Source organism: Halyomorpha halys, unplaced genomic scaffold, assembly GCF_000696795.3.
Source record: "Halyomorpha halys isolate HHAL.00 unplaced genomic scaffold, Hhal_1.1 Scaffold588.1, whole genome shotgun sequence".
NCBI lineage: Eukaryota > Metazoa > Arthropoda > Insecta > Hemiptera > Pentatomidae > Halyomorpha > Halyomorpha halys.
The window spans coordinates 319,955-343,339 of NW_027110173.1; the positions used below are offsets into that span (position 1 = coordinate 319,955).

General features: G+C 32.2%; 2 protein-coding genes across 4 annotated transcripts in view; one reads left to right on the forward strand and one right to left on the reverse strand.

Annotated features, from left to right (window-relative positions):
• Positions 1-1,525: 1,525 nt before the first annotated feature.
• Positions 1,526-8,063, reverse strand: LOC106684544 (sister chromatid cohesion protein DCC1). Of its 3 annotated transcripts, none has more exons than XM_014426681.3 (8): positions 7,965-8,062; positions 7,729-7,896; positions 7,488-7,656; positions 7,182-7,407; positions 6,905-7,105; positions 5,472-5,597; positions 3,695-3,872; positions 1,526-1,690 (listed from the first exon to the last, which is right to left on the reverse strand). In XM_014426681.3, the coding sequence occupies exons 1-8, from the start codon at positions 7,991-7,993 to the stop codon at positions 1,585-1,587; spliced, it is 1,203 nt and encodes a 400-aa protein (XP_014282167.1). In that variant the 5' UTR covers positions 7,994-8,062; the 3' UTR covers positions 1,526-1,584. The 3 variants fall into 3 exon arrangements, with proteins under 3 accessions (XP_014282167.1, XP_014282169.1, XP_014282168.1); XM_014426682.3 differs by lacking the exon at positions 1,526-1,690 and adding an exon at positions 1,719-1,861; XM_014426683.2 differs by lacking the exon at positions 5,472-5,597 and having other exon boundaries at positions 7,965-8,063.
• Positions 8,064-15,785: 7,722 nt separating this feature from the next.
• The window catches only part of LOC106684531 (ectonucleotide pyrophosphatase/phosphodiesterase family member 5), an 18,830-nt gene continuing 11,230 nt past the window's right edge, over positions 15,786-23,385 (forward strand). The window contains exon 1 of the mRNA XM_014426659.2: positions 15,786-16,330. Coding sequence (XP_014282145.1) covers positions 15,980-16,330 — 351 coding nt within the window. The 5' untranslated portion in view covers positions 15,786-15,979. The remainder of the gene's footprint in view (positions 16,331-23,385) is intronic.

Genomic DNA, 23,385 nt, shown 5'->3' on the forward strand with positions numbered 1-23,385 from the left:
GCAACAAAAAATAGAGACTGGCGTTCGATGCTAGGATAGTTTTAAGCTCAACAACTGATTCTTAATACCAACTAATAATATAATGTGGAAGACAAAATTGTAATAATAATTATGCTGATAATAATAATCGTCTTCATTAGACATTTTCTATAAAATCTTAATCTGATAATTATACAATCTTTTGAGAAACATTACATACTTATAAAAATTATAGCAATTTATTTTTAAATTAGTGTAGTAGCCAATACCTCAATCCAGATCATCCATATACATATAGTTTTTCACAAAAATAATGAGTTTTTTAGTAGTACCTCTTAGTACTACTACTTACCTAGTAGTAAGTAAAGTTAATGAGCATTACTTAAGTCACAAAGTTCGTTGTTCCAATCTTAAATAGGCACAATTGGAAAAACTAATTTTAAAAATATCTGGGACTAAATTTTTTGATCCTAAATTATGGCCTATTTCAAAACACATGCTAAATAATCCTAAATTGTGTGTCATAAATAACTAATTTTGATCTGTTTGTAACAGAAAACTAACTAATTATACTAAGTATCCCTCTTTCTTTCGACATAGTTACTTGATTAAAGTTCCAAGTTTAAATGTCTTTGGTCATTCTGGTTTACCTTTCATAAAGAGAGGTAGCATATGAGTAGCCGTCTGAGCAAGATACATTTTCCAGTTACCTATTCTTCAGGTACACTTTTTTATTTTATTTATTTATTCATTACTTTCAGCTAATTCAGTTGTAAAAGTATGTTTCAGAAAAAATATCCATGCAATATTGAAATGGATACTACTTACAATCTATTTTCTCCTCTGCCAGCCTTACTGTTATCATATCCTCGATAATCAGAATTTTAGTTATGGTACTTTTACGATTTTAGTTTTTAAATAGAATACAGATCATAGCAGTTACTAAATACAAATGTTCTAATTGGTATTAGAATTATTACCTTAGTTATCAATGTAATTTAACCCAAAAAGAATAGAGATACAGAGAAATCAGAATAAAAAGCTAAGAAATAATTTTAATCAAATTATACTTTTTATGAGAAATAATGAATCCTACAACAGAAGTAAGATTACTATGATGTTAATAAAAACAACTCACAGATACTAACATAAATGGATTTGCCAGTCTTAATGTATATTATCATGTTAATAATTTAAATTTATGATAGTGGTTAGGAATGGGAATGACTCAGCACATTTTGATAGAGACTGAAACAAACGGTTGTCACCATTATGGTAGTTAGTGTTTCAAGATAAAAATGAACGATTAGTAATTCTATAAAATTTAAATTAATTTTTTTAGATTAGACCATTACTTCTTCAACCAGCTATACATTTAATTCCAATTCCAAGATGTTGAGCAGACTCATCCTGGAGTGGAAAGTCTTTAGACAGTGACACAGAACACTAAGGACACTGCCTACTGTTTATAAACAAAATAATAGGAAAGGAATAAATCAACATAATATAAAATCCTTTACTGTTAAGGAAAAATATATAAAAACAATAGTAAATAAATAATTTATTAATCAATATAAACATAATAAAACAAAATTTGATACTATTTCATTTTCCGTGCCTTGCACTATGGTACCTGACTCCATTAACATTTGAAGTTCTGGAGTATTTTGTAAGTATTGAATTGACAGATTGCTTCTCAGTAGATAATCTCCTAAAAAATAAAAAATACAATTAATGCCAAAAAGAACTACAGAAATGTATTTTATATATCTATATCTATCATTGGATTTCAACTCATAGAATTCTGCAGACCACTACGTTGGATATTGAACCATGTACGACCAAACCCTAGTCCTTTTGTCTTGAGGCAAAGGTGAGTCCCCTAAGAAAAAAGTTTGAAAATTAGGCTGCTTGAAAGCATGTTTTAATTTACTTTTGTTGTGTATTTGCTTATTAAAACTTTTCACACACAAACAACATCAGGAAATATGATCAATACAATAATTTAAACAATAAATTATCACAAAATATGTGTTTCTGGACCCTCCCAAGGCCCATCTATCGGTATAGTACCACTGATATATACATATTATTTTAAGCAATATAAACATATATTGCTTAAGATACTAAAGGAAAATTGTATTGAAAAAAATTCACTTAATAAAAACTTCCATCATATAAGATGATTCTATTAGAAAATTTTAATTAGTTTGATCGCCCACTTTATAACTGAAGGAGAATGTCAGTGATGTGTAATGAAAGCATCCAGTGGCAAAAGTGCGATGTAGATTTGTCCATCCTTTGTTTTGTGGAATTCCATACAAAATTATTTTCTGTGGAATTATTTTTATTTAAATAATTTTTTTTTTATGAAACCTTTTTTATAATTCATTAACATTAAGTATACGTAACATTAAAAATGTTTTTATATTACAAAATTTAAAAATTCCTTTGAACACTTAACAAATCATCATGAGTACGAAGTGTGATGTAATTTTGTGTAACTTTCATATAAAATCTTTTTTATAATTCAATAACACAAAGTTATGAGTAATATTAAAAAAGTTTTTATATTACAAGATTTACAACTCCCTTTTAACATTCAACAAATCATCAAGGGAAAGGTCAAGTATGATCAGAACACAGCCAATTAAGAGAGCAAGCCAGGTCCAATTTTTTATTTCTTTCAACAGTTTTCCTGTATTTTGGCATCTCCATAAACACGGAAACTTCTATAAGAAAAATTCAAAATTAGCAACTAACTGCCAACAAGAAATCATAAATAGTTGTCAACTTTCAGTGCTGTTAGTAGGACTGATGTTTTCCTTGGGCTTTTTTATTATTATTATTAGATTACTCTTAGAAGAAATAATATGAAAATGAAGTAGCATGATTTTTTAGAATTAAACAATTCTTTCCTGGATATGAAGCGATAATTGCCTAAGAACCTCTCAAGGGAACAAATAATGGAGGTATGGATAAGAAAATAGAACTCCATTCCTTAACTATAGATATTTCTAAAATCCATTTATGGTAAATTTGGAACAATGGAATAATGTGTATATAACATATTTTGCACTCAGGGTAGTAAAGAGAATATCCCAACCTGGCACCATTAATAGATTCTCAAGCAAATGGAACTGAGTCAAAATAATAGTGGATTTATAAAGATGGAGATACGAGACTTGAAGACCTGGCATACGCTAACAAATTCTTTATGACATCTTAAGATGAAAAAAGAAAGAAAATCTTTCCTTGATTTTTCCCCTTTATGCTTACATAGGAAATCCACCAGTGTGTTCCATTCAGCCTGATTCGTTGGAGGAAGTGGAAATGTTGGCAAAATATATATTTTTTGTAAAGGAAGACAGAACCAGGTTTCTGAAAATTTGCGTAATAAAAGATCAACTAGTGGTAAAAATTTAGAAGAGATCCACAAGAACTACAGGTGTGAAGTCAATTAGAGTTTGAAATAATAAAATTTTAAGACCCATTTACACTGGTTCACCGTATAACATTAAAAGAGAACTAGTATTGGATAAATGTGGCTACCATCAAATCCCACTCTATTTTAATTCAGAAAAAGTACAACTGTTTTGGTTTTGAAATAAACATTTTGAACTAATTCCTTTTGGTTCATGCAAAAATTTTAATAACTTGAAAACAGTTACTATACCAGATTTATCAATTATTAAAGAAATAAAATTTAACATACTTAATATATGGATGAATTTCATCATAAGTCCATCTTTCTTTAGCAGAAAAAAGAATGGTAAATCTTTCTTGGAAATCTTCAGGCAGATCTTCTTCATCAAGGAGCCAAATGGCCGGAGGTCTAGAATCAGGTGTCATAACAGCTAAGCCACCAAGCTGATCTAGAGAAGTTATCATTCCTAAACAGATATTTATTCTAAATTTAAAATAAAAATTATCTTTTAAAATTTTTTATAAAATTAAAACAAGGAAATCAAGTTTTAATTTGATGGTCTACAACAGTGGTTCCCAAGAGGTGAGCCATGAGGTCTGGCAGGCAGCATAAGCGAAAAATTTGATATATAAATGATATTTTTAAAGTGATGATCATTAAATGAGATAGATAGGGTATATTCTTAGACTACACTTGTTCAATTGAAGTTTCTTAAAAAGTTAAAATAATTATTCTTATATGATGAAAAATAATGTTAACAATTAAAATATAACAAATTTTCATATTAATATATTTTAAGGACATTTCCATCCACAAACAAGTTTTTACACAGTACAGAGTTGTTTTCCGATTTTTTTGTTTTATGAAGTAGGTATAACTTGTTAATGACTTCCAATATATATATTTTTTTTAATACAGTATCTTTTGTTGCATAAATTGTTGTAATGTTGTTTTTGAGGGGAAGAGAGGTTACCTGGGAGTATTGTGTATTCCTTACCCCTCCTCCCTCCCGATAGGTTCAGATGGGCTATAGACTTCAGTTGGTTGGGAACCACTGGTTTACAAAATAAAAACACTAATTACTGGCTAAACAAGCACTGTAACAAATTTATTCAAATTAATATATATTATAATCAAGATTTTATGTTAAAATGACTTAGGTCTGCCAACTGTGCTTAAACACAACGTTGTTAAGAATAAGAATTTATTTTGTACATTCTCCTCACTCATCTTTGGCAAGTGTCCAGCCAATCTCAGTCTGGTAAGATTCATATATTAGAAGGCATTATATTCCTAATGTTTTATATAGAGTCTAAATTACAGTCAAAAATGAATGATAAGACAATATAAACAGGTGCCAATAGGGATTTGAACTTGAATATTAAAAAAAAAAAATCATATTATTCAACGTATGATATTACAGCTACACTTGTTTAAGACAAAAATATGGTGGATATAATATAAAATTATTTCAAAATTAAAATTTTCTTTTGCTTTAGGAGAACCTCGAGTCTTCCACACCCTCCCACTGGATCGACAAATGATTCCTAACCATCCATTGTTCTTCTATCCTTACAGTAATTTATTTTATGGACAAGGTCATCACTTAGCTCTGTGTATTAAAACTGGATAAATCAAAGTATTGCACAATTGGATGTTTATAACCCACAAAATCTGCTAACTTTGGAGGCTGAAAGAAATATTCAATAAATTTCTTACCTCTCTGCGTATTTTATTAGACTCATTCCATATACTTAGCATACTTCCAAGATATTTTGCTTTTTAGGAATTAACTGACTCTCAAATGATTTTTGGAGCTTTTTAGAATGAATATAGGATGCAAATATATATTAGTAATGGGATATAAATAAAATAGAACAAATTTAATTAAATTAAAATACCATGTATATTTACAAATAAAATTTGATAAATAATATAAAAATGTAGGAAATAATATAGAATAACACCTTTCACCATATAACTATTTTTTGCAGACAAAAAAAGAAAACTTTATTAAAAATCCATGACTATTATTTAGGGAAAATAAAAACTAAAATTATTTTACCTTCCGGTACACTATCCCGCCATGTTCTAAGAAAATCATTTAAATTAAACTTCTCTACAGTTCTTAAAAGATAAGTACCAAGAAAACGGCAAATTTTGAACTCGACCAGCTTAAATAGTTCATCATCTAAAAACAAATCCAGTAAAGTTTTTTAAAACTGGAATTAAAAATAAATATATAACACAGACATTTTAAAATCATAAATGAATATTAACAAAAATTTACTTTATGCTAGTAAGTGAAAGAGTGAAAAAAAAGTGTTGAAACAGTAGTTATACTGATATTGATTCTAAGGCAGTGTGAATATATGAAAACTACTATTTATTGGAATTATTTATCATAATTAGCATGAAATAAGTAGCTTTAAAACTGCAAATATGTGAATTTGAACATTATAATTTATTGGGGTATTGACCAACATTATGAAGATTGTGTCGTTAAAATTTTAATTTCAAGTTATTTTAAAATTAACGTAAATAAGTAAACAAAAAAAAAAAATCTCAGCATGACCAAAAAGTGTTTTTTTTTTTTATAACAGTGAATTAAACTATAATAAATGAATTAAACTATATAAACCTAAAGAAGTTGTTTAAACATGCTAATCTCAAGAACTATCAGTCTAATTCATAAAACTTCTGTTGGAGTTAGATAGGCTTGTTGAGGAAGGCTTTAGGCTATGTATCATCATACTATAACCTGTAGGAACAGAGGAGTAATCATTTAACAAAAATGTTCTGAACATAAATGGCACAATCATTCTCATGCCATACATTCCTACAATGAGTAAGTCAACTTAACAAGAGACTGTTTTCTCTCAGACAAGTTAAACACATTTTTTTCAAGCTTTTTTATTAGTTGTTGGTTGTATTATATTCTTAAGATTTTATTCAATTAATAAGATCTTAATAATACCACTGCCATTGCCTGTCTCAAACCAGGATAAAAAAGGAGGAGGGGGGCATGTCATGGATTTCAAAACTGTTAATTATCTTAGTAAGCATTGTTTATGCATGCTGAAAATTAGGTGATTTAGAAACTAATCTATGGTTTCAGGTCATGCACCAACAGAAGTGGCAGATGAGCAGGTGAAGGATGACTTCTGCCAAAAATTAGAACAGGTGCTTGCTGAATGTCCACACTATGATGTGAAGATAGTTCTTGGTGACCTTAATGCCAATATTGGAACATAATACACAATGTAAATAAAACAGGCATATATATTCCAAATTTATCATAGGTAAAACTGAGGGAGTTTATAGCCTATTACATTATTTCTAAATATTTTCAAATTCAACATCAATGTATAAGAATTATTTCATCAGCAATAAAAATAATAATAATAATCTGAAGGCCAAAACATAATGGTCACACTCAAACAAAAATTTTCTTAAAAATTTAAAGTTAGATTATTCATAAAAAACAAAAATACTAACCATTATCAGTATATTCACCAGTTGGTTCAAGATATATTTGAAAAATATGGTGTAGTACATAATCTGGAAAAAGAGCAGAGAGCTCAGAAAGACTTTCACCAAAAGGTATTTGATCTAATCCCCAACTATTAGACTCAACTAAAGCTAAAAATTGGCCTAATACTCTGAAGTGGTAATCATTATCTAGTATTCTCCATTTGCCTAAAACCATACATAAATTATGTTTTTAACAAATAAGTAAACAGTTATAAAATCATCTGATTTCTGACAAACAAACCATTTACAGAAAACGCTTGAATATCTCTTAAAGCATCAACAAGTTCTTCTTCACTAGCTTGTACAAACTCTAAAAGCTTTTCAGTATCAAAATATCCTTCTCCAGACTGATCTTCTTCTTCAAGTTCAATACCTTTATAAGGCTTCATTTTGAGAAAATTTCGTAAAGGTAAGAGGCGAGGTCTGATTTGTTTTAACTCAAAGTATTCATGGTAAACCCCAACAATCTTTAAAAAAATTCAAATCAGATATGAAAATTAACAGCATCACTAATTTAATAAATTTAATAACAAAAAATGAAACAAACCTCTTTTTCTTCAATATCTCTATCCCCAGATTCAGCAGGAACATCTTCAGCAAACTTCAGATTTGGAATAAGTAACAAGGAATTGGAAGTTTCTGCTTCCTTAATGTCAAAAGTTTTATTTTTGGTACAAAGTACTGCTTTATCTGTTTTTTGACCTCTTAATACCAATCTGAAACCATAAGTGAAAGCAATTAAAAAGTAAAAATACTATCAATTTAATATTATAAGGAATGAAACATACTTGTCTGATTCTTTCAAACACTTAAAAAGCTCTTTGTCCAACTCAAGAATTTTATACTCAGGAAATTCTTCAGAAAAGTACAACACCTGAGTCAAAGGTCTCAAGTCTTTTTCTTCCAATTTTGCATGGTGAATGACTTGACATACATCATTGATTGTTCTCTCATAACTGACAATACATAAAAACTTTATATAACTATTTAAGTTTTTTAAAAAATGCTAGACATAAGCACTCACCTCCGGCTATATACTCTGTTATCAACCATTTTAACATATACAAAAACAAAACCTCCTCCATTGTAGGAGCCAAAATTATCCCGCCAATTTATCAGTTCTGTGAAATAGAATTTCATTTATATATCTTTTTAATCAATTTAACTATTTCAAAGTATTTTAAAAATAACTAACTTGCCAATTTAGTGTCATGTAAATACTTTATGATACAAATTTTTCAATAAAAATTAAAAAATAGTGCCCCCCCTCTTTTTTACATAAATCTAGAAAATTTATTTTATTTACCACTACTTATATAATTAATTAAATTTAAATATTAACGCAAATTATAATTGATATTTCAGATTTTTTAGAAATTATTATTGGTAAAAAAATTATAAGTGAATCATTGAAAATTAAAGATTTTTTTAATTTTAAAAATTCTCAATACTTTGTGAAAATTTGCACATATTTTTACGAATGAAAAAAACATAGTGACAATAATATATAATTCCATTTCATATTATCTAAAATATGTATTTTTCTCATTTTTTGTCATAGACTACTCAGCAATAAGCTTGTATAGAGTTCCAATTTTATGAATTAATAGTTGCATTGCATTAATATTAAAAGAAGATCCACTCAATCAAATTAGTTACAAAACATAGTCTTGTACCTGTGGTAGAATTTTAAGATTCAGATATAATTGTTTTTCCTAAACTTCTTCATATTATTCGTTATAACAAAGATAGATATTAATTTTACAGAGAAACTTTTTTTTTTTTAATTTATTGATACTTACTATATTAAAAATAAATAAAATAAGTAAATTTGATGTTAGTAATACAATGGCATACTACAGACATGTGAAGAATCTATCCACTAATTGAACTGCAATAACATTTCTAGAGAAGATCTTGAGGCCATATTATTTTCAGATGCCTAAGAGGATTATCAGGAAATGAAGGAGAAGCAAGGCTAGAAACAAGTGGGTTTAGGTGGTTACAACAAAACAAACCACAGAAAATAGTGGAATAAAAATTTATTGGGCTAAAATGAAGAAATAAATTATTACAATACACGCAAGTTCTTGTCAGAAAAAGCAAATACGTTTTTAATACCTTTTTATCTGGGCAATGCAATAATAATTCACTCCACTTGAACCATTCAGACAGGCATTATTAGTATTTGTTTGGTTACTAGATGTGACAGTACAAAAAAGTTGGCTTCTATATCACGAAATGAGAGATGTTGATCTACCAAAAAGCGGCTTTTTGGTATTCAAAATGTATTTAGCCAAAACACTAATTACTTTATATGGTATAGTAAGGAAAAGACTAGTTAATATTGCTATCATATAGTATTAGGTATATAATATTAGATTAGTTTTATTATCTGCACATTTTTCTTTTTTATGACCACTACAGCTACACCTTTACAAAAAATCAAAATATAAGAAGCAAAAGCATAGGCCATTTCATTATCTTTCAAGAGAAAAGAATAAGGTGTCCTCCATTCCATTCAATAATGATTAAAAAATGTTCTATATGTTAAATTGTATGATATGAAAAATGATTGTTTAATATCACAAAAACCCTCAATAATTAAAAAACTTTAATCCCATATACTTTAATTGCTAATTATTTTTATATCTTAATTGTTAATATTGCTTAATAAAAAAAGACCATTAATGTAAATTTTCAATGGTTTTCAAATTGTATCATCTGACATGGTGTATTGACAGTGTTGCATTTTTGCAATTGGCTCTAACTGGACTTTGAAGTGATATTTTATTACTTAAAATATCTTGGCAAATATAATTTTTTAGCCTGTCAAATTTTTTATGAAAAAAATTCTAGTCACTAATAGGTAAATCATACTCAAGATGATTCTGGAAAAAATAATCAGATCCTATTGTCACACAAATCAATTTAATTTATGAATCAGTGCTGTTAAAATACCCAAGGATATTTTTGGCAGGTGTGTTAATTTCTGAAGAATGATGTAGCTTAAAGGTTTTTTCAGCTCAGTTTAATATCTTACTGGACTATCATACATTAGTTATGACAAATGAGCACACAATTTTAAACTATTATTTTCAAAATAATTTCACCACTAGTATTTTATTTTTTCCATCAGCTATGGATTCACTGGAGTTATGAAACTTCATTAAGCACTATCAGCCTCCATGAATCAAAGAGGGAAGAGAAAAACTTGATAGTTGAACAAAGAATATGATATCATCTACTCTTTTTAATATGACGAAAAGATGAACAGGAGTGCCATCATTAGAGTAATAGTAAACACAAATAAGGAATCTTAATTATAGGTGGACAAGATGGTCGAGGATGCAGTCAGAAAATAAACACTGCCTGAAATTCAGGTCGAAACATCGGCACAAGTAAATAATTTTTTGTTTATTTGCTCACCGTACCCTCCTCCCTCCTCCCCCCCCCCCCGGCATCTTCTCCACAAATTAATCTACAGTCAACTATCAACATCTCATTACGAATCTTTACTGTAACTCTGCTGACCATCTTTTCATCACATTTAAGCTATGGTCAACAACACTTTTTTTAACCAAAGCAACCAAGTAACATTACCTTTGTAATAGGATCCTTCATAGATTGTTGTAATATTCATTTTTGTGTTGAAAGTTACTATTTCACTAAACAGTTTAATTTTATACAAGACTGTTGGAAATTTATAACAAATGAGCTCAAAATTTCAAACCATAATTTCCTATTTAATTTTACCTGTTAGAAACCTGCATTTTTACTATATATCATGTTTAAAACCCTGACTTACATAAGCATTCTCTTTAAACAAATTAAAGTATATTATGTCACTCAATGATTGAAAAAAAAATAATAGGGTACTAGAGTACAAGACTCCTGCTGCGCAACAATGTAAAATCCTACTTTAATTTTATTGTTACAGCTTTAATTAGGTCATGGCTGTTGACCTCCACTCACTGAGAAGAAATAAATAAACCCTTCTTTCAACAAATCCTTTTCTGTGGAGTTCAGATCTCTACAGACTTGTTCTCTATATTCTGTTTGAGTTTTTAAATTCTTGCCAGAGAAGCTTGTTTGTAAACTAATACCAAATAAAACTTTCAACATTGTCAGAAGCCTGACTAAGAATCATTTCTATTATTTCACCCAACAATGGTCTAAATAGGACTTGATATTTGAATTAAGCCATGTTTAGTATGAAGCACTACTAGTAAATGAAAGTCCATTTGGAGTTCAGTTGTTTATATAGCAGTAGATTGAAGTTTTCCTGTACCGGGTAATAGATAAGCAATGGATTTAACCTGGGGCGATATTGTGTTATGATGCCTACAGAATATTGATAGCTTTCGTTTATTAGAATTTTAATAATCCTTCCTAAAAATGGTACAAACTGTAAACATTAACCATTAAATACCAAAAAAAAAATTATAAAATTTGAAAATTACATAGATCCAAAAAGAGCAGCTATGTACAGACGTACATGTTCAACTTTTTATGTGCGTCACTCCCTCAATCTTGCCTAATCTCTGAACTATAATAGTTCACTTTATATTTTTGTTTTATCTGAAACTGTAAGACAGAACTTTCAACTTAATATTAATTTGTTTCTCTTCTCAGAGCAAGGCCAGAACATAGTACTGTACATGATTAAATACACTCCATAAATGCAAAACTGCTGAAAAAATCAATAATATTTTACTACTACTAGTAAATAGATCAATAAGTATTCAAACGATTTGCAAATCATTAATGAATAGAAAAAATTAGTATAGTATAAACTAAAATCAGCAAATATATTACAATCAACAAAATGCTAAACAAAAGGTTTTGTGACTTTAAACAAGATCAAACAAAATGCTAACTGGAAATTCAAATATTTTAAAGTAAATTTCAAATTGAATAGGAATAGGAAAGGGACAAACGTTCGAGAAAAATTAAAATTAACTTTATTTAAATACATATATACAAATATTTGTACAAATATTTAAAAAAAAAAAAAAGATACAAAAATAGAAACTGGAAAAGTCACTAGTCTGATCAGAAACAAACACTACTCTTCCTCACTGTCATTTGCAGGCAATATAGGTATACTCAATTCTGGAAAATTTAATGGATTCAAAGGGTCTATTGTCTGTTCATTGCTTACGGCTTCCTTCATCTTCTCTACCACATAGTTTTTCAGATCCTTGTTACCTGCTACCATAGTACCCATTTCATTAAATGTTTTAGATATGAATTCTAATGTTTTTCTATTTGGTGCTTTTGGTGGTATTTCAGCCATTATGCAAAAAATAAATTCATAAGCTGCTTTGAAATCAATACCATCACAAGAAGCAGGGCTTGGAAAATTCTCAAATAATGAAATAAAAAATAAGGGTAGAGTAAACTGATCAAAAATAGTTGCATCAGCTTCTTTATTGCCTTTACTAAGCGTTTTTTTCCATTTTTCAAGTTCATTAATCATGGTACCTTTGCTACTAACCATATAAGCTTTCCTCTTAACACTGCGAATATAATATTCTATTTGCTGAGCCGTTTTAGTAGGGATATATTGAGATATAGAGGCTATATCAGTATCTTCAAAAACTTCTAACGCTGACAGTAATTGGACCTTCTCTGCTTTTGACCATGGTTTTGGAGCAACTGAATCAACAACGGTTTCAGTAGCTAATGGCTTCTTAATTGTTCTTTTGCTTCGCCTGAGAGGTTTATCCACATCCATTACAGTATATTCACACTTAAACAACAATGAATAACACTAAAACAACATGAGGTCTAACAGAGAACTGAGACAGTTTACAAACAATCAGTGACAACTAAGGTTATACATTACTCCCAAAGAGGTCAGGGTTAGACAATGCAATCGATATAAAGTTATTAAATTAAAATTAATCCAATTTATAATTTAATATTATAATAAATAAAATTCTATACTCGAACTATTGACTGTGACAGAATTTGTCTCGAGGAAGCATATCAATTTTTTTTTTTTTAGCCCTGATGAAGGCTAGTAACTCTAGCTGAAACGTTGGCACCATTAAATAAGTTACATCAACCTATTTGTGTTTCATTTGGACCGGACCCCCAACCATCTTCTCCTCGTATGAAATCCCGTAATTTTGAAAAGCGAGGAAGAAAAGAAGTGAATTTTGAGGATTATGATTCTGCAGATAGGAATCATTATTGTTTTCGACAACCTAATGAGGAAGTATAACCCTAAATACTAAGCCTCTAGTCGAAAGACCGATGAGTGGTATTCTTTTAATTTGCAGTTGACAGACCTATGAAATTTTAGTTGAACTTGAAATGAAAATTTAGGGAAACTGGATTTGATGACGTTAAAACAAGGACAGTCCGTGTGTGGTGAAGAGTCGCAACAGAAGAGATCAGATCTAGACTGGCAATTCGATAAATGTTCCACCAAGGCGGAGTAGCCATAGGCTTTGGATGTACAGCTGAACTATGACTAGGAATTGAAATTGGTGACCTCCGAGTTAATGTAGTCATCCTGTTGCATGCTGGAATTAATTTTAAAACTTAAGGAGAAAATGGGACTTCCACCTTTAACCAGTGCTCCCGAAACCTGGGATAATGGCAAGGACGATGCCTTTCAAATGCATTGTAAGAGGGGAATGAGGAAAGGGATACAGCTGGAAATTGAAAAATGGATTGAATCTGCTGTCTGATGAAGGGCTCATCAGATTTCATAATGTCTGTTGTCAGTAAGTTCCTCAGTAAGAGTCCTCAGCCAAGTCTGAGTCTGTTTGTGTATGTGTGCAACCTTTGTGGCCGTCTGTGTTTCATTTATACCGCACTCTCAACCATCTTCTCCTCGCATAGTTATCCAAGGTCAACTATCTTTCATAAATACGGGATTTTATTTAATATGTAAACGAATTTAAATTTGCCTCTGGTTCCACTAAACACAATTATTTGTATAATTTAATTATGTATGATTTTTGTATAGTTTAATATTTGTAAAAATTGGAACTCTTAAAAATAGTCTTCCATCCCACCTAAATTTAGTTCTCCTCCTTCCCAAGCTCAGGGAAATTATCATGTTTGTACTTTTTTTTTTTCCGTGAAAAAACTTTCTGAAGGTCTCTTGTGTAATGCTGGATGCGAAGACGTATTTAACAGTATCCGGTACTCCGTAACCAAACCCAAAATACACGGTCAGTTTTGGGAAGTAGGAATCTAATCCTTCAACAAGTGAGCGTGATTTTGGACCACAATTTTTTCTTGTAAAAGCATTATGTTGATTATGAAAGATTACTTTCTTATTAACTACTAATATGTTTAGATACATATAAAAGACTTAAAATATAGCAACAGTAAAAAAAAAAATTGAAATGTTTCTATTTACTTTATATTTTTTAAAACTTTATAAACCAGTTCATCATGCGAACTGGCAATCAGACTTGCTTTTCTTCAGAAAGTGATTATAACTGGGTTTAATGTACCTCAAAATTATGCAAATGGCTTGGCGATAGCTCTTAAACAATATGATTACAACAGTATTAATTAACTCTAATTTAGTAATATCAGTTAGTTGATAAATAATAAGAGAAGTATCAGAACGTTGGTGCCCATGATTATTGTTATATCAATAGCCAATCATAATAAATACAATGGTCAATTAGTTAGGGAGCTGTCGGAGATTGTAAATAGGTGAATAATTGAAAGTAGCTAATTTGAATACCAACCAAATATTGACTTCACTATTTACAAACAAATTTATATGTGGGTCCGTGCTACATCCATGCATCCTCAACCGATGTACCAAAACATAGCATCTACTATATAATATTTTAATATCTCCGTTATGGAGAAATGTATTTATTCGTTTTGTAAGAAAAAACAAACTAATTTCAATAGTTTCAGCAGCTAGAAGCCACATATAATTTTTATATTAAGTATGCTTAGATTTATCCGTTTCTCATGTCAATGATTCACTGTTGGAAGATAGTCCGGGTGGTCTAGAAAGTTACACAAAAATAGAAGAAAAAGTATTAGTAACCTACGTTTCGCCCACCTATGCAAAACTTCATCAGGGCTAAATAAGAACAAGATGTAAACATTGTAGAATATTATAAGACTGCATGACTATAAATGGAAAGTCTTTAAAAAAATTATTAAAAAAAAGTAACGCAGTCATACAAAAGAATATAAATGAATAGAATATTAATTAACAAGTACAATAGTACCTATCAATAGTAATGAGTTTTGTTAATTAGTATTCTATTCACTAGTAATGAGTGTTATTAATTAGTATTCTATGTGTTTATATTATATTCTTATTGTTAATTGTGTTCATTTTTTGAATACATTTTTACAATATTCAATGTATATTCTAATAGTCTTATCATATTTTACAATGTTTGTGTCTTATTTTAATTCAGTCCTGATGAAACTCTGCTAAGTGAGGCGAAACGTTAGTTGCTAATAAATATTTTTTATACTATTTCGCGTACCTTTCTTCCTCCCGGATCATCTTCCTACAATTAATTGAGTACGATCGACTAATAATCTTTCGCCAATCACTAACGAATAAAAAAAAAAGCTATACTAACTAGAGGAAGAGTTCTTTATTAAGAGCCTTTAAGTTTGGAAGATACACTTTTATTCCAATTGAATGGAGTGGAAACTTTGTTTTCATGCTCAGTTATGAAATTGGAATAACAGCTCATGCAGTTGACTTCTCATGAAGCCATGATAAGTTTTTGATTAATATATAAATACTATTTTTTCCAGCACCTTTCACTTTGCCTAATACAGTAAACTCAGTTAATTATTGTGTTTGACAGTTTATTAATGTGCTCTCCTACATTGGGATTCGGTCCTTGAACGCGATGTACTCAAGATTGACGTCAGCTCATAGAAACCGCTCTAGTACAAATACCTTAAACAGCCGCTTTCAGTTTTCAGTCAACGTGATCTACTTCGGTTCACCATTGCTATGCACGTTGTGTTCTCTAAAATCTTCCCTGGTCTATAATATTTGTTTAAAGAATATTCATTATGCATTACCCCTTGCTGCTTGCAACTCTTGGCTTTCTGGTTAATTTAGCCTTCTCTAAATCGCCACACGAAAAACTCCTCGTCGTTTCCTACGACGGCTTCCGGTTTGACTACCTCAATCTGAATATTACTCCGCACCTCAACTCACTTAAAAAAAGTTCAACGTATGCCAAATGCCTCTTGAACGTTTTCCCTACACAGACATACGTCAATCACTTTTCTCTGGCGACGGGGCTCTACTCTGAATCTCATGGTGTTATTGGGAATTCAGTTTACGACAAAGAAAAGCAAAAGTTGTTGTATTATTCCTACGATCTCTTCCATTACAATAAAAACGTCATCCCCATATGGGTAAGTTTAATTTACATTATTTATTACTTATTTTTTAGGCTCTATGAACAGAAGATTTTTTTATATTGTCTAGTTGGATAGAGCGAAAATATATTTCACGTCAATGTTAAATCACGACGTTTCGGGCCCACTGTTCAATCTTCATGTGCACTGCATATGCAATAGAAAGAAATGTAATGTATATACATTACATTTATTTTTATTGAATATGTAAGTTGAAATGACTTAATTAATTTGAAATTAGTAATATATATATAAGAGGTCAGGGTCAGTGTTGCGGTCAAAAGAGAAACAAAAATAGTTTACAACTATTTATTTTCCGACGTTTCGCCCCACTTTGGAGGGCTTCATCAGGGCTAAAAAGATACAAAAGAAACAAAAATAGTTTACAACTATTTATTTTCCGACGTTTCGCCCCACTTTGGAGGGCTTCATCAGGGCTAAAAAAATACAAAAACTGAGAATACAACAATAAGATTTCTCAGTTTTTTTTCGATCTGTATCGCGATTGTAGTTCTCCTATTATTAATAATAATTCATTATGAACAATAAATTTGAATCTGTAAAGATTTTTTGGTATTCTTTAAATTCGAAATTTTTTAAGTCCATGAAAAAAATTCAATTCAAAATTTAGTCATGCCTATAATAAGGAAATCACTAATTAAATATATTTTATAAAAATACAATGAACCTTTTATGTCACGAACATTCCAAGAGTAGATTCTGTGTTTGCTACTCAGATGTGTCTGCTAAGAAGGAGTAAATTTAAAACAAACAAAATATGAAATAATAGATTTATATCGACGTCTAAGCTGTGATTACTTATAAGTTCTAAAAAAAACAAACAAATAAGTTATTACTTTTTTTTTTAGAACTTATAGAATGTTTTATACAATCAAAGAAAAAAATCCAACGTTTAGTAGGACACATACATATACTGTATTTTTTAATATATACATACACTGTATTTTAATACATATATTGTATATTTTTTTTAATGACTTTTACTCTATTTCTACAACACATTGATTTTTTTTTTCATTGAAATGGTAAAATATTTTTGCGGACTTCAGTAATTATAAACATTTTGATTTCAACAAAAACTATTCAAGTTCGATAAAAATTTTAATGAAAATCAAACTACTTAAGATTAATCGTTCTATTATTTTGCTTTTAATTGAAATATATCATTTTATTTATTTATTTTTTTTTTTACCATACAACTACACACTACGTAGTTCAATAATGAAATGATTAAGGAATTTATGTCCGGAAAAAACACGACAGAATACTACCAATAGTTTGTTACTAAATTAATTAATAATTATATCCATAAATGTATTTCATTATATAAAGTTTTAAATAAAAATTTAGAAATTGGCCAATAGTAATATCAAATTGGTGAATTGAGTTATATTGCTAAATGCCCATGATAAATGATTTACCTAATTATTTATGTACACTTAATAAAAAGACAAATGTATTTCCATTTTTTAAATTTATTTTAAGAAGATATATACATTTCAAAATTTTTGAAATATTCTTAATATTTTCTCGGTAATTTTATATAAGAATTAATTGAAAACTAAATAACTACATTTATACGTACGTAAATAAGCGATGTCTACCTTTTAATTTAATATAAATATATATTAAATAAAATATAGATGTTATTTAAAATAATAAATAAATTTTATGATATGTAATAAATACAATAAATAATATATATAAAATAATAATTACTACAATAATAAATATGAATATAATAAATAATATATGACAAAAAATAGCATTACGTATTTTTCCCAAAATAATGTACCCATAATAAAGTCAAATTTATATAATACAAAAATTTAGTTCTAAAATCGTGAGTTTGTACATACTATTTTACCTACTTTTGTCCGTCGTAGAAGAATGAAAATTGCTGATGGGGATTAGAAAAACATTTCCATGTCTTGTCTGAACTAATTCAACAAAAATTTTCTTTGCTTGAATGATTTTACGACCGACTAAACAGTCACTATCCCCAAGAAGTTTGGTTGGAGGTTCAGCAACTAGTTATCGTATGAGGAGCCTCAAAAAAACATGTTCAAACAAATCCTGAACTATACGTGCTTAGGAACACGTAGCTTAATGACCTGATTCTTCTACTACAGCTGTTTCAACTGTTTGGTTTACTGGAACTCATTTTATGGAACGTCTCATAGTTCGGCACCAATAAGGAGTAATTTTTTATCTGCATTCCTTCACGTATTAGAGATATTCAGCGATTTCTAATGATGCCTCCCTTTTCGCACCAAAACTGTTCTAGATCACTTACAATGTGCCATTTTCATTAACCTAGGAGGGAATCTTTTTTTATTTTTTTGTTTATCTTCTACCTGGTCTTTGTTGACTATGAGGAGGGACGAATATTAGTTTTATTTATTATCATTCTTTAAATTCGAGCTTTAGTTGAATGGAACTAATCGATAAAACCACCTCCAAGTCTATATGCAGTTTTAAGGAACCCAATTTATATATATTTTCCTGAGAAGAACTAAGGGAGAGAGTACAATCCCAACATATTCAATTTCTGGCTTAGTAGCCCGCGGACTTCTTTGGAATGGGGACCACTGGTCTACATAGATACAGAAATTGGTTGACTTTATTTGGAAGTGTGTACTAGACCTAAAAATTTTGAACCTCTGATTCCCTCTACTATGGGCCGTCTGTAGCTGAGGAAATTAAGATAAAACAGTTAACTCGTTACTGCAGCGGCACCGGTTCGAATCTGGCCTTTTAATTCGTGACGGTCCCACGTAAAAGTGGAAACTTGACCCTCCACTCTGGTTAGAATATGGTTGTGACCGGTTCCAACTCCTATGTTTCAAATAATAAAACACCGCATTGTTTGTATATATATATTTACGGGGGTTACGATATTGGCCCAGGAGCCGCTGGCCAGGGGGTACAAAGAACGGGGAGGGGCGCACCACTGGAGGATAAAAGGTGAGTTCAGACAAAAGATAACATATGACTTCAGGCTGCAGAGCCCGAAGCCCTTCCCATGGCGAGGACCTCGACCAAGAGGACAGTGCTATGCCATCTCCCGGGTCTTGGTGGAGGGGCGACCTCTCTGAACAGCGGGTTAGCACATGCCTTCAGCCCATCAAAAAACTTGACGTGCCTGCGGCCAATGAACTCCGGAACAGAGCGGAGCTGGAGCTCATCATGGGTAGCACTGTTCCTGGCTCTTTAGAGTGAAGTTCTTCGGACTATTCGTCGAAGGAGGGAATTCTGCAGCTTTTTCAGCGAGGTCTTGAAGAGGTGTCCCAGGAGCGGTGCACCATAGAGCAAAGTCGGACGGATGATTACTTTAAAAATCTTCAACTGGAGCCGATGTGTGATCTGCTGTGAAGTGAACAGGTGGTAGAGCCTGTAGGACTTCAACCGGGCCAGTTTGAATCTCTCCCCGACATGACTGGAGATGGTAAGATGCCTGTCAAGTGTCCTGCCGAGGTGGAGGATGGTGTCCGAGATCCTCCGGCTTTCGCCGTCCACTATACCGCTGGGTTAGTTTGCCTTTCTTGCTCTTATGAAAGGACATGACTAAGGAACCCGTCTTCGTAGGGTTCACCCTGATGCCGTCCCTCTTCAGTGCAGTTGGTACGATGATAGCAGAAGCATTTTCAGCATGTTCGAGGGCTACCTTCGTACTCATGCTGGAGGCGTAGATCCCGATATCATCTGCATAGACGGCAACTATTGCCTCAGGGTACTTGGGGGCGACTACTGGTGCCGTAAAAACGACGAACAGTAGAGGTCCCAGCACAGAGCCTGGAGGGACTCCGCAGGTGATGGGGACCTGAGGCGAGAAGTCCCCGCCTACTCGCACGGCGAAAGATCTTCCACTAAGATAGCTTCCGATCAGTCGGCATAGAGCAGCGGGGAACTTTAACTCCTCCAGTCGGCGAAGGAGTAGTGGGTGGGACACGCTCTTGAAGGCCTGGCTGGAGTCCAGAGATATGAAGGCCGTCACACAGTTCTTCTTCATCTGCCCCGTCGTTTGTTCTTGAAGCTTTGCCAGATGGTGTTCGCAGGCGACACCTCGCTGAAATCCAGTCTGCTCAGGGGGTATAACATCGGCTTCCCAGCAGTGCTCCATAAGGTGGTGGTGTAGGTGCCCACCACCTCATCTTGCTCATGTGCGAGAGGAGGCTCACCTTTCAAGGTAGTGCTCATGCAAGTCACCTTTCTTCTCTGGCTTGAGTAGCGGCACTATGATCGCATGTTTCCAAGCAGTTAGGAAGTAAGAGATCCGTATGCACGAGTTGAAAATGTTCAGCAGGAAGGCTTTACCCTTCCTGGGAAGCATCTTCAAGCACTTGGGATCCCATCTTACTCAGAAGTCTTGTCACCCTTAGTGCAGCGTGGTGCTGACTCCAGCTGGATGAAGGTGGAGAAGATGGGCTTCTCAACTGGACTCGGTCACTTCCCAAGTGGTGTAGGAGAATTACACGTCCGCTCAGCATCCTTCACTGCATAGCTTGAGCCAGGAGAACAACCTTCTCCCCAGACGTCAAAAGGTCGTTCCCAGCAGTAAGTAGTACAGTCCTTCTCCTGACCAGCTTCCAAAACTGTCGATGATCATCATTAGTCGCCGGAGTCGGTTATGCCAAAGCGCGGTCTTCCAGTCAGGCATGAGTGCCTTGCATAGGCATGAGTGCCTATGCAGCTATCTGCCAAGTCATCGCATTCATGACTGGTTTTAGCTACAATCACACGTGCGCTGAAAGCCATTGAGCAGGTTATTTCGCTGGCCAATCAAAGTGAGGATATGCTTCGGTGGCTTCCTGATGGCCATGGGGAGGAGGTAGAACTTTGGTATGTTTCTATTGGTTGCCTCTTGGATAGTAGTGGTGATCGCCTCCACCGCAGAGTCCATCTCTTCTGGTGTACGATATTGTACAATTTTTGGTAGTGCTTCGGGAACTCCCAACCTGTATCCTTTTTGTCCTTATTTCCAGTCAGCCTTGTGGAGTAGATATTTGCTTGCTGGTGGTGTGGCAGGTGTACCCTTAAAAATATAAAGTACATGCCTGTTGTCCGATGGTCCGTAGCGGAAACGCTTGACAATCCGTGACCGTATGCATATTTCTGGTCAGGACCAGGTCGAGGGTTGAGGTACACGAAGGACCAGACACACACCATCACCATGGTCCTTAGTTAATCTCCTTACCATTCTGAACCCTGGAAGGTGATTTTTCAGTTCTGCAGCTATGTCCTCTACAGTATGGTCGACTTCGAATCCGTATAAAATGAACTTTTTCGACCTCTTTGTACCACGAGGGGCGTGGACTGCTTCGTTTGATCTTAGTAACAGAGTGGCTGCCTTGTAGTCCTTTTCGTTGGTCAGATACAGCCTAGTCTCCTTTCTTGAGGCGTTTGTTGAAAATTTAGTAATGTTGATGGTCTTCAACATTTCCTTAATCGAAGGCTGCGTTATAGGTGGCGAAATCATGATAGGAGGTAGTCGTCGCACCGTTGGTGTTGTATGTATATGTAGCCTACAACTGAGAGCGGGTCGTATATGTTGGGGTCCACAGGTATCCCAAAGTTCTGAGGTAGATCAGGAACAACCCTCCGGAATGTCTTCGTAGCGGGGATAAATTCCCCTTCGTCCTGAGAAGGTTCCCTCTTCTTCGCCCCTTTGACTTCTTGATTTTGTACAAGTTCCATCTCTATTTCTTCATCTGAAGGAGACAGAAAGCTGCTGTCTTCACACTTCTTAAATTACCCCAGTGTTATTGGAAGCTGGATAATAACAGAAGAGTTGACTTAAGAAAATAATATTACAAAACCAAAATTATATTTTTAAAATAAAGTTAATCAAAATACAAAAGCAATAACTGTCCATAAATACAAATCAAAAGCAAACAACCAAATATCTGATCATGAAAACCACTTTTCAAATTTAAAACAAACTTTGGTTAATTTATTCCAGTTCATCCAAACATAGTAAAAGAAACTATTGCTGAAAAGTAAGATGATCAAAGTGAAATTTTAATGCTCAACGCAAATAAAGTAATACTAGTTTACCACTGCGACAATTCACGAAATAGATGTTTCCTTCTTCTCTTTAAATTATTCAGAATATAAGTGATATCATGTTCAGTCGTAAAAAACTATAGAATATTACGAAAAAGGTCTATTCAACACACAGAACTGGTAAAGCTGCATAGTTTATAAAGGACTATCTTTAAGTAACAGCTTACGAAATAAGTAATTGCCTTGCCCTACTGGAAAATATCACTTTCAGATCATATTTTTTTGTTCAAAAACAATTCTTTTCCTTTTTTTAAATTTCGGTACCTTTATTTCTTTTGGAACAAGGCAATATACCGATTTTTTTTTTTTAAATATACGATTTCTGTCAAATTATTTAAAATTTGTTATCCTTATTCTCAGGCAGAGAAATTTATTATAGAAAATAAATATTTGTTTGGCCATAGCACATGGACTATAAGATAAAAACAAACTGCCAAGTTGTATAACGAACTAATCATTCAAACACAGCCTCCCAAGCCGTCTAAAGTACAAATAACGTAACTATGAGAAGTTGTTTGCTGCAGTGCCTTTATTCATAAGCTGTTATCGAGTCCGAAAAACGTGTTCCGAATTACAAGTATCTGCCATCTAGATTTCGTTCTAAAAATAAATTTTAATATTCCTTTCAAAGCTAAAATTTGTCCGGGAGCATCATGTCTTCCGTAGGAAATTTAATGAAGGAGATTGTATCTACTTAGATGTCATTTTATCAATTTATTTTTTCTCAAGTCTTCCACTCAAGACCTGAACTATACAGCCCCAGAGTGGGAATGTCTAGACTAATCGAAGCCTCCGCGAAATAAATATTGACTGATCCAGATGGGATCGAATCTACAACGTTCTGAAACAAGCAGTCTCCAAAAGCAAAACTCCAGCATCAAAAAATAACTTATACACTAAGTTTCATGCAGACACCCTCACAGGTGTTGAGTATATCTGAGGGACCTTTATATTCCAAATAATAT